The following is an 11,219-nucleotide window of genomic DNA, read 5'->3' as shown; positions in this document are numbered from 1 at the left end:
TATCAACGAAGAATATCAGATGAATAAGAAAGCGCATATCCGTAGCATACGAGCATAACCTGCAATCAAAATAGCAGATAAATCAAAGTCTAATAAAAGTCCCATGGTCGGTGTTAAAAATATCTCTAATTAAAAAGAGCCAGTGGAAGAACATTGGAATGATTATGATCGGTAGCACAGCTAAATCGGAGCGATCGATTCGATACAATTAACCGAAGTCCCGTCGCCTGGACATCCAATTATCATTTGAGTCGACTAGTAGCCATCAGGTCTCCTCTATCGCTCTGTTCGACTCGACGGAGAAGTGCTCCTCCTGGAGCTCGACCAGGCTCTTGCCGGCGGTGTCCTTGACCATTATGGCGCAGAACAGGGTGGCCAGCCAGCACATACCAGCTGAGAACCACATGGCTTTGGTAGCGCCGAGAGCGATGATCATATCGTCGAAAGTCAGCGTGGATATCAGCGACACTAGCCAGCCGAGGCCGACGACGACAGCTGCGACTGGTAGCCTGATTTCGAACGGCAACGCGTCGCCTAACAGCGACCAGGAGATTGGTCCTAGGCCGATATTGAACGCGCCGAAGAAAAGGATGATCCAAGCTGGCGACATCCACGAGTAAATGTCCTCGTTCTCAGGGTCGTTCTCTCGCAGGATGAAGAAATAACCTGAAACGAGCGGGGCATGTAATTCCAATAACCACTCGACGTCTTAAAGACGTCCGCTTTAGGTCCATTTTAGGTCTGATCGTCTTGCTTTCTAAAATGGACGTTTCTAAGACGTCTTGCTTCAGATGTTAAAGGGCGCTTAATTTGGGACGTCGTTGAGATGTTTTAAAGACGTCTTAAAGATAGCTTAAGGACCTCCGTTAACAAACGTCTTATAACAGATATCCTATGATAGACGTCTTAAAGATGGCTTAAACATTACTTAAGGACGTCTCATAGCAGACGTCTTAAAAACGTCCATTATCAGACGTCTTAAAGACGACTAAAAGCCAGCTTAAAGGTAGCTTAAAGACGTCTCAAATTGGCCGTCGTATTAACATCAGGCAGATGACATTTGAATAAAAATTATTTGTGACTGCGAAGTTAAAATAAAAGATAGAAATGACCGCTTGTTATTTATATAGACCTAAATAAATCAATCAAAGAAATAAAGTATATTTCTTATTCATAAGTAGAATTTCGATTGTTACTTATTAATTTCCATTTAATCGCTTATTATTTATTCGATACATCGCGTCGAGCACACGTCATAGTAATGAATAATGGCTTTCAATCGCTTTAAGCGATAGCATCGAGTTCGCGAAGATAATAACAATGAATGGAAATTAATATTTATTATACGATAAACAACAAGCGAAACAAAAATTGATTATTATCTTCTTTCTACCCAAATTCGAATAAAAAGTAACGTTTGCCCATACCATTATATATTATATAGATAAAGAAGCAAACATTATTATACTTTGCTTGGAAGTAAAAGATAGCAAATAAGTTATTTGCGTGATTGTATAAACGATGTTTTAATAAAATAAAAAATGTGATTACTTAAACTATATCTAATTGCTTTTGGATGAAATGATCGAGGTGATCAGTTTTTGGTAATGTTTATAAAGTCCGACGACGAAACGTGCGAAATCGGAGCTATATCGTGCTTCGCGAATAATTTATGGTCGAATTTATTTGATTTATAACAGCGAGCACGCGAGGCAGAAGTTGACAGGTTGCAAGCTCAGCCTTGGAGCTGAAATTTATTTGTCATTTAAAGTTTTCAATAAGCGTTCGAATTACCGATTGATATATGGTCTATTTTGACGTCGTGATGTGTGTTATGTAGCATGCGCCGGAAGTATTGCGGAAGAGCTCGTATTTTAAGCTGGATCGAAGCCAGATTCGAGTTACGTCTGGATTAGGAGATGTATCCAATAAACGAGTCGATCGTTTCCTTCGAAATTTTGTCAGACCAAAATAAGCAAACACATTCGCAGCAGAACACACGGCGTTAGATTTGAACACGTTAGTTCACGACCTATATAACAAATATTAGAAAGTGATGCATGCAACATATATTTTCCACTAAACAATTAACATCAACTAATATTCCATTTAAAATTCTTTTTAATCTTCTTCAATTATTTTTTCACACAATTCTTTTTAAATAACATAAAAATAAATTTTAATATTTTTAACGAGTCGGTAATAGTGCAGCAATATGTTTAAAAATATTTTTCCGGATATTTTTTATTGCGTAATTTACCAAATTAATTTAAAAATAACTGTAGCAAGTGATTATATAGAACAATTATACAGAATAATTTCTAATAAAAATGTTAAATAACAATGATTAAAAGACGTCTTATGACCTTACACCATTGATGGAAATAGTGTTAAATTGATCTAATTTCTTCACGGTTCGGTAGTTTAACTAATCGTGTTTCACGATATTGTTTTATAGCAATATTTTTAAACCTATGCTTCGGTAACAACGATTTACTGAGTCGACTAAGTATCAAATGGAGAACATTACGAGCATATGAAATTTATAGAATTCCGGTAGAGACAATTAATTGCGACGGTGAATTCGATGAAATTACAGCTGATGTATTAGTGTAATTAATTCGAAGTGAATTGTAATTATGGCAAGCCATAGAAATCGCGACGCGAATTGATTGCTTTCGTGCGAATTGCAATTCAAATCATGTTAAACTATGGAATAATAGCGATGATTTGAAATTTATGGAGCATTTGCATTCGTGATTATTATTGGTGACGCTGAAGAACATTATATGAACCTAAAAAGATGTCTAAGACACATTAAACTATTCGTCAAAGAAAAATCGTACATATATTGGTACCAAAATATATTTTAATAGAACGTTTCCACTAACGAAATTGATATTCAATAATTAAATGAAACGACAGTATTGACACCTGTGAATATTACCTAAATATTTTATAATTAAATTTAATAATTAAAAGTGAGTAATAATATTCAAATGGAGTAAATCAATCTCTAATTAAACGAATCAAAGTTGACCATTGCATTATGAAGTCAATTAATTATTAATTAAGTAAATGATCATGATGACTCGTCAAAAAAATATAAAATAATTCCTATATGATCATATTATATAGAGTATCGAGTACGAACGGATAGAAAGGTGTTTACCCAACAGAATCAGGAACAATCCCATGAGCAGCGTGGACACGACGAGCAGAATTCGACGTCCAAGTACGTCGACGAAGAACGCAGCGACGAGAGACGCCAATATTTGAACGCCGCCGACGAGCAACGTCTGCTCGGTTCCGGTCAGCTCGCCGGAACCGATCGTGTTGAAAAGCGTCAGAGCGTAGAAGATCATCACATTGACGCTGCTGAATTGATGGCTCAATACCACGCCGAGGCAGGCCACTAACGATCGCAGGACTCGCCGATTTTTCAGCAACTTTAGCCACGCCTGAAACCAATTTGCCACGATCAGAGTACTACAGTTATTACAGATATAATACGATATGTAACAGAATGCGATACGATACAATATACAGTACAATATAGAATATATAATTATATATGTATAGTACAATATACAGTATAATATACAGTGTAATATACAGTGTAATATACAATGTAATATACAGTACAATATACAGTACAATACAATACAATATAATATATATTTTATCTATAAATATATAAATGTAGTATTGTTACTGTAATTATTACAGATATATATTAATAAGAATACTATAGTTACATCTACCGTAGTTATAGTTGCAGTCAGCGCTCAGCAAAAAGTAATCTGATTAACCTTGTCAGGTTCGACGACTGCAACTTATGTATACTACGCTAATGCTGGTTGTACGTGAGGATTAATATAGAAGGGTAGATATATTTTTAGATTTCACGGGAACTGTGTATTTGTTCTAAAAGTTACGTTTGTTTCGCTTGAATTAGGTTTACGAAGTGTGCCCCGGCTTGGAAATGAAGTTTAAACATCGGATATTAAACGAGTTTGTAAAATTCAGTCACCAGTATGTTCGACCAAGTAGCATAATCATTTTAATCTTTAATATTTCTACACTATTCTTATCTTATTAAAATTGTTAAGTATAACAAATTATATTTATCTAATTTTTATATTACCGAGCGATATGAAATATGATTATTGGAATAATAAAAATGCTATAAAATAATATTCTTGATTCGTCGGGTGAGAACCCGGGTTGCAATTTTCATAAGCAATTTATTTCGCGCATCCCGGCAGCCATATTTACGACAAATCAGGAATATTGGGAGTATTATGAAGCTTAAAATAACGAAACAGTTTGCAAATATTACCATTTATTCTCTGCGTTTTCGATCGCGTCGAATTTTATTTAAATGATTCAAGCGCAATTGTATTATTTATTTGTCTGGACACGATTGAAATGATTTCGAACGGATTTTCATCGTATTATCATTCCTGGTAACAGCGTTGCCCGTATCCCCGATTTTCAATGGAGAATTTCTAAATAATCAATATGTCTCTGAATAACCGTGATCATTGCGATAATCGTCCACCGCGATGCATTTATATCCGCCAACAATTTTCGAAAGAGAATACCATAGAAATCCTTATAGAATTTTATTCTTCCTTTCACGATTGTCAATTACTATTATCTCACTCCGTGCTAGCGTATTTTAATATCGATTTTTAGTACGCATTTTGACTTTTTAAATAAGTGACACCATTTGTATATTGTTCTTGTCAAATACGATATATTTTACATTTATGATTTCCTTCACAGAAGTTAATTATTGAAACAATCAAATATTGTGCACCACATTTGTGATGGCTGAATTTACAAATTGATATTTGCATTGAAATCTAGATGTATTTACTTTAGTAATAATAATAATTAATAACATATATTTTAATAGGTAAAAAGTGACGTAACAGTATTTCTAAAACATATAAAGTATATACAAATTAAATGTACCAAACAAAATATACAATATATTGGGTTGGGGAATAAGTTCACAGCGTTTTTATATTTATATATACATATATATAAATCACTTTATTGTTTCAGATATATATTAATGTATATGCGTAAAGCTATGTCTCTGTCAAAACATAATAGCAATTCAAATATTTTAGAAATACCATTACGTCACCTTTCACCCGTTAAGACAGTTCGTCAATGGAACAGATTGCTATTAAATTTCATCCTCTAAAAATTCATCGATAATGCATCGCCATTTTTCCTCCACTTAAAAACCCACGGTCTAAATACGAACAATGCAGTTCCCTAGTGAGAAATACTGGAAATGTTTGTGGTTCAACCTATCCCCTCGTTAGAAATTCATTGTACCACTCCACAATACTCTTGTCTATCACTCGGTATCTTACAATGCGACTTCCGCCTGCAGACAGGCCGCAGTCACACAGCTGTTTATTTTTGCAAATTCCACAACGAACCAGTTGCCTTGTTACGGCACCACCATCGCAGTTTGCGCTGTTAAACCATGGCGGTCGGAATAGCAAGTGAGTGGCTATTTATAAGATTATGCTAAATGATTTCGCTAGGTGGTCCTTAGTCTGATAATTACCAAGCCGATAGTTCAAGCGATCGATGACTGCATCATTCAATTGCGCGAAGCGCATCTGAATATTTCTGCACCGGATAGTAATAAATAAATTGCGAACTTTTACATAATATCCCATGCTAATATCCTAGAAATTGCTTCGCTCGAGTCTCCTCTGACCTATCGATTTGCATTACATTAAAACTGATGTACAAATGTTGTTAATGTAATGCACGAAACTGCAAAGTTTGGTAATAAAATTCTAGGATAATAAGAATGATAAAAATTAGTGGACGATAAAAAGATGAATGATAAGGAATAATGGACGATAAAGAATAAATGATAAGAGATGGTGGACGATAAAGAATAAATGATAAGAGATGGTGGACGATAAGAAATGAATGATGAGGAATGGAGGATGATAAGAAACGAATGATAAGGAATGATGGACAATAAAAAAATGAATGCTAAGGAACGATGAATAATAAAAAATAAATGACAACGAAAGATGAACGATGAGGATCCTCGCGCAGGATAGTTACCTTTTTCGGCTGAGTCATGCGAATCAGTCGCTTGATCTCGCTGACTTCCTGCTGCACGTCGCAAGTGTCGCCCCTGTACCATCTCAGCGACTTCTCCGCATTGATCTCCTCGTTCCTCAACAAATAGTAGATCGGACTTTCGGGCAGCAATTTCGCGGGCGCGATCGAGAGGCACGCGATCCCGCAAATTGAGCTGTACCTTCGCGAGAAAGAATTGATTTACACGCTGTTCAGCGAGATATTCCGAGACGATCTAGCCGCCCGAAACACGAGAACAGAAACGTTATCAACGGTGTCGCAAGTTATGGTTTCAAAATCTGTCGAATCTGGGGCCGCATGAAACTCGAACAGTTTATGTGCTTCCGCCATTTGCGCAATTTCGTTGTTACTGCTTCGTTGCACGAACCTCGAGTCCCCCCCCCCCCCTCCTACTCCTAACTGAGAAAAAAAATCGTTTGTATTTCTGCTCGAAGTATCACCGTTGTTCGAAGCGGTTACGAATTCGCTCCGCGATTTTTGTACAATTGTCTGGTTTTTAATTTCTATAGAAAGAACTGTGTCGTAATGGATTCCTTTGTGCCGAGCGTTTGACCATTCTACTGGCAATAATTAATCTTGAAACGAATTCGATCATTGTTGTAGACTGTAATTCCAGTTATTTTATTCGCTTTTCCGTATTTTCTGTTTTATATTTATATATCGTGCGATGTTTCACCCTTTAACTCTATATTCGAAATAGTTTCCTTAACTACATAACCAAATTAAGTGATACAAAATTAATACAATTTAATTAATCTTCATGATCCAGAAAAATTTGAATTCAAAGTGCAAGGTTTGTTCTATGTGTTACTATATTTACAAGGTGACACAAAAAGTTGTTCTATCTAAGCAACTTTCAATGAGAGTTTTAAACGACCAAGAATACCGAGGCATACTAATGCATCTATAATTATCTAAGAAATACATTTAGAAATATTTTAGTAATATTTTAGTAATTCGTATCCTATGAAAATGTTAACAAAATTCTGATACTATAACGTCGATTAGCGCAAAAATTTCTTCACTTGATCATCGAAGAGATCCCCGATCGATCCACTTGGCAAAATCCGCGTATTAGCAAAAGTTGCAAATTGTCCAAGCCGCTGTTATTGTAACAACGGCGCGAACTGACCTTCGGTAAGAATTGATGGAAACAATGCGCTGCGGGATTCATGAATTATTTAAAATAAAGCGGCGCGGACCGTAATTTGTTCTCGGCAAGGTTTATGGACACGGCTCCAACTTCCGAGCGATACGAATCTGCTGGCTTGCGGCGATTTCAATTATGGCTGTTACCTCCACACGGTCTCCCTTTCGTCGATCACGTGAGCCGCGAGGAAGGCGTACAAGATGCCGAGGTTGATGAAAACTTGAAAGAACGACAGCAGACGGCCGCGGATCTTTTTGTCGGCGACCTCGGCCACGTAGACAGGTGTTAGGACGCAGAACACGCCGGAAGAAATACCGCAGATCACCCGGCCAATCATCAGGAGGATGACCTAGGGGTTGAAGGAGAAGCTGAATGAGAAACGGTGGCCGATTCATGGGGGTAGTTTGGTTTAGATATGCGTTTCCAGGCTGTGTTCCCAATATTTTCTGCTTATATAAACCGTAGACTATTTTCTATTAGAATAATAAATAAATATTAGAATTGAATACGTATATTTATTTATATGAACCTAAATTCATTTATATCGAAGTTGAGATATTTAAGGGTCGCGTTTCAAGAGCTATAAAAAAATATACGTATATAATATTAATATGTCACATAGCTAAATTGTATCTAATATAGTTGAATTTCCAATTGCTGTAATAATAATAATTAATTGAATAATATACGTCTTACTATAGTTAAGAAAAAGTGACAATACCTTCTTCGAAAAGGCCACGAGAAAGCGCAGCATTACAATCAACTAAACAGCCGTACCAATTTCTAAAAACTCTCCCCCAATCAATCATCCCCCTTAAAAGACTGTACGATAAGAAATCACGCGCGACACCCCCGAAAAGCAATCCAAAAGCAGAACAAACCAGCCCTCCTCGCGCCACTGGCTCGACTCCTCGACTCCTCGAAGCTGCTACAACTTCGTCAATTTTCGAAATTTATGGCCGGCGTTATCAGCGCACTGTTCTTTAAGAAAGTCCAGAAGAGGAATCGTTTTTTCGAAAGTTTTCGAACAGCACGGCCTCGAAGGGTGTGTGCGCGGGACACCCCTTATCCCGGGGTATCCTTTCGCGAAGAGTTACGAGGGAAGTTTCCCCGTGGTGGACCGTTCGATATCGAGGCGCGGAGGGCAATCGGTTCCTTACTTGTTGTCCAGCGAGACAGATGAAGGTCCATCCGGCCGCCAAGGCTGGCATGGTGGCGAGCATGGCGGAGGTCCGGCTGTATTTCGCGGCTACGAACGGCGCCAGCACCGCCCCGACACCGACGCCCAAGTTCAGGATGCCTCCGATCAATCCGATTTCGGTGGAGGTGGCGTCCAGGTGGTTCCTGAGCACCAGGCCGGCGCTGGAGTTCCATCCGAGGGAGACGCCGAGCACGAAACCGCCGAGGGACGCTGCAATTTCACGAATAAAGACGAGAGCGTCAGCCGCGGTCTCTTCCGGCCCCCGTGTCCTCTTCTCCTCCTTTGACCGTGACGTCGCCGTGTCCACCTGCTAATTGCTCGGCCGAGCTGTTAATATACTCCGGCGTCCGTCCCGAGGCCGCAGAGGCGAAATTTGTTTTCTGAGGAAAGAGGGAACAAGGCGAATCTCGGCGACAAAGAACGCCCGATAGACGATCTCTTTGCCGCCTTTAGCTTTTTCCTGACCCTTCTACCTTGCGGAGGGTTCGCGCTAACGGGACAGGGATCTCCCGTTAGCTGCGTGGAAAGTCAGTACTGCTGCTGCTGCTGCTGCTGGAGCTTTTGAAGTTGGAGATTTGTTTATGCGCGGGGATGCTGGGGATGATGCGATGTCATTTAGTTGAGGCTTTGCACTTAGGTTGAAAAAATATAGCATCACAGGCGCAAGCGCTTAATAATTATTCCATGAGATATTTATGATTTCAGAGCTTTATTATTTATTATTTATTCCTGAACAGTTGGAATAAATTTTTATTTTGGCCAGAAAGTCTGTCATAGTACAATTGATACTTACATAGAACAATAGTTTTCAAATTTCCTCTGTACATTGATGATTCACATTTTTATGTTCTTTCTATAGTAAATAAAACTGCTATAGAAGATTGTGCTTCTTGCATGGTATTTTTATTATTTTCTAATAAATATATAATATAGTATAAGAAATTGTAGAAAATTATTTTATCAAAATATTTACTCAAAATTAAATATTTTCATAATAAAAAAAAATCAATACAAAGTAAGAGGAGATCGAAAAATGAATTATTAATCACAGCGGGGCTAAAACCCCAGTCTTTCAGTATAGGAATCCATAGACGTTGCCACTATTTCGACATCTTCGACTACTTTGCTATATTCTCTGCTAAATAAAATTTGTCCAAGCTGGTTTATCGTATTTTTATACAGTAATATTGCTATGCTTACGTCCGCGGGTTTTTGAGGCGCGTGTTCGTTAAAAATTATGTGACACGAACTCCTAGGAGGATTTAGTACGATTTAGGTTCGCTTGTAATTTACGGAAATGCTGCGGTGGTCGAGGTCTTTCGTTATCACGCGACACTTTTAAAGGAGCCGCTGCTGTTTCTGAAGAGTCTTTGGAATTAAAATGTCTTGGCATGCGTTCCTAGGAGAATTCCTTTTTAACGAGTATTCGCGACGTCTGCTGTCGCATCTATTACAGCTGAACGATACGTGAATTTATTTACTTCGAATATGATTTTATAAAATTCTTCACAGATCGCACTTTTCCTGACAACAGAGAGGTTATAATCGAAGGCAAATTTCGGTCCATCATTTTCCAGTAAATTGAAGAGATAACGAGATTCTATTGAACGCCGTTGCAGCTTGTAATTTATAACTTCTCAGAAAATTATCGAAAGAAAAAGTCAACGTGCAGAGGTCAAATCGCATGAATATTTTTAATTCGAGCTAGGGATTCATAGGCGCTGGTGTCATCGACTCGTCCAGTCGAATGTACAGCAAAGTGAGAAACGTAAGAACGATTACTAAAATAATCAAATATATCAGAATGTATATGAACATCAACTTGTACATCATTCTCAATTTAAAATAAAAGTTTATAGAAAAATGTCGCTTCAGCCGTGGCAGAATATTAATATAAACAACTAACCAAAGCCAGATCTGGTTTTAAATGTTAGTTCGACGTTTTAAAACCTGCACAGGCGAAAATAAAATTAATCGAAATGTCTATGCATATGTACGACGAAATAAATCAAGTGTTAAATAATGTGGACCTAAAAAGACGATCAAATTATTAATATCACTATTGGCTCCACAAATATTCCCAAATAGTATCGGTAACTAAAATTTTAATCTCGACCGTACGGCACAGGGGTTAGAGAAAAATGGCAGAAGGGGTTAGCTCACCTATAATGGTCCCAAGGTATTGATTCGATTTTCGCACCTCGACGACGTTGTCGTTAATCGATCTCGAGGTCATTGTTTCCAGGATGCCCCTCGGTAATTTTGTTCGCACGATAACCAAGCATAAGTTGAGCGGATGTGAACGAGTTGCAACTGAACGAAACCACGGTTCCGACGCGACGATATCAAGTCAGGATATCGTAAAGTCAATCGCAGCCGCCATTTGTTTTGCAAAACAACGCGATGCAATTCGCAACATGCCATTTAATCGGGAGATCACGCGATCAAAAATGACACGTGCGCTACTATGCGCCGAAACTTGTGCTGCAATCAAAAATATTTTCTTTTTACTATTCTCGAGTTGAAATATTTATCAAATTAGCTTTATTCATTATATTTTACATTGCCTTTTTATCGTCTCTACTTCATTGGATGAATATAATGTTATGTGATACAAAATTGAAAATATGTGCTTTTATAATGGCATTGCGAATACAGATTATCTGGAAGTGCAATTAAAATATTACTTTTATTTAAATGTTCAAGTGTAATAGA

The 11,219-nt window shown here is 37.7% G+C and overlaps 1 protein-coding gene across 1 annotated transcript; it reads right to left on the bottom strand.

Annotated features, from left to right (window-relative positions):
- Positions 1 to 265: 265 nt before the first annotated feature.
- On the bottom strand, positions 266 to 10,787 carry LOC144470243 (facilitated trehalose transporter Tret1). The gene is made up of 6 exons (XM_078181186.1): positions 10,668 to 10,787; positions 8,464 to 8,714; positions 7,450 to 7,652; positions 6,115 to 6,313; positions 3,173 to 3,461; positions 266 to 666 (listed from the first exon to the last, which is right to left on the bottom strand). Exons 1-6 carry the CDS (start codon positions 10,738 to 10,740, stop codon positions 266 to 268), a joined length of 1,416 nt encoding a protein of 471 aa, XP_078037312.1. The 5' UTR covers positions 10,741 to 10,787.
- Between the last annotated feature and the right edge of the window lie 432 nt (positions 10,788 to 11,219).

This window comes from Augochlora pura, chromosome 5, assembly GCF_028453695.1.
Source record: "Augochlora pura isolate Apur16 chromosome 5, APUR_v2.2.1, whole genome shotgun sequence".
Lineage (NCBI taxonomy): Eukaryota > Metazoa > Arthropoda > Insecta > Hymenoptera > Halictidae > Augochlora > Augochlora pura.
The sequence above is the reverse complement of the archived record's forward strand: the minus strand, read 5'-3'. Positions and strand labels throughout refer to the sequence as shown.

Coding starts and splice junctions, on each gene's coding strand:
- LOC144470243 (XM_078181186.1), bottom strand. CDS start 10,740: ATGACCTCGAGATCGATTAACGACAACGTCGTCGAGGTGCGAAAATCG. Junction 8,715..10,667: donor ATACCTTGGGACCATTATAG/GTGAGCTAACCC, acceptor GTGAAATTGCAG/CGTCCCTCGGCGGTTTCGTG. Junction 6,314..7,449: donor GAAAGGGAGACCGTGTGGAG/GTAACAGCCATA, acceptor TTTCTCGCGAAG/GTACAGCTCAATTTGCGGGA.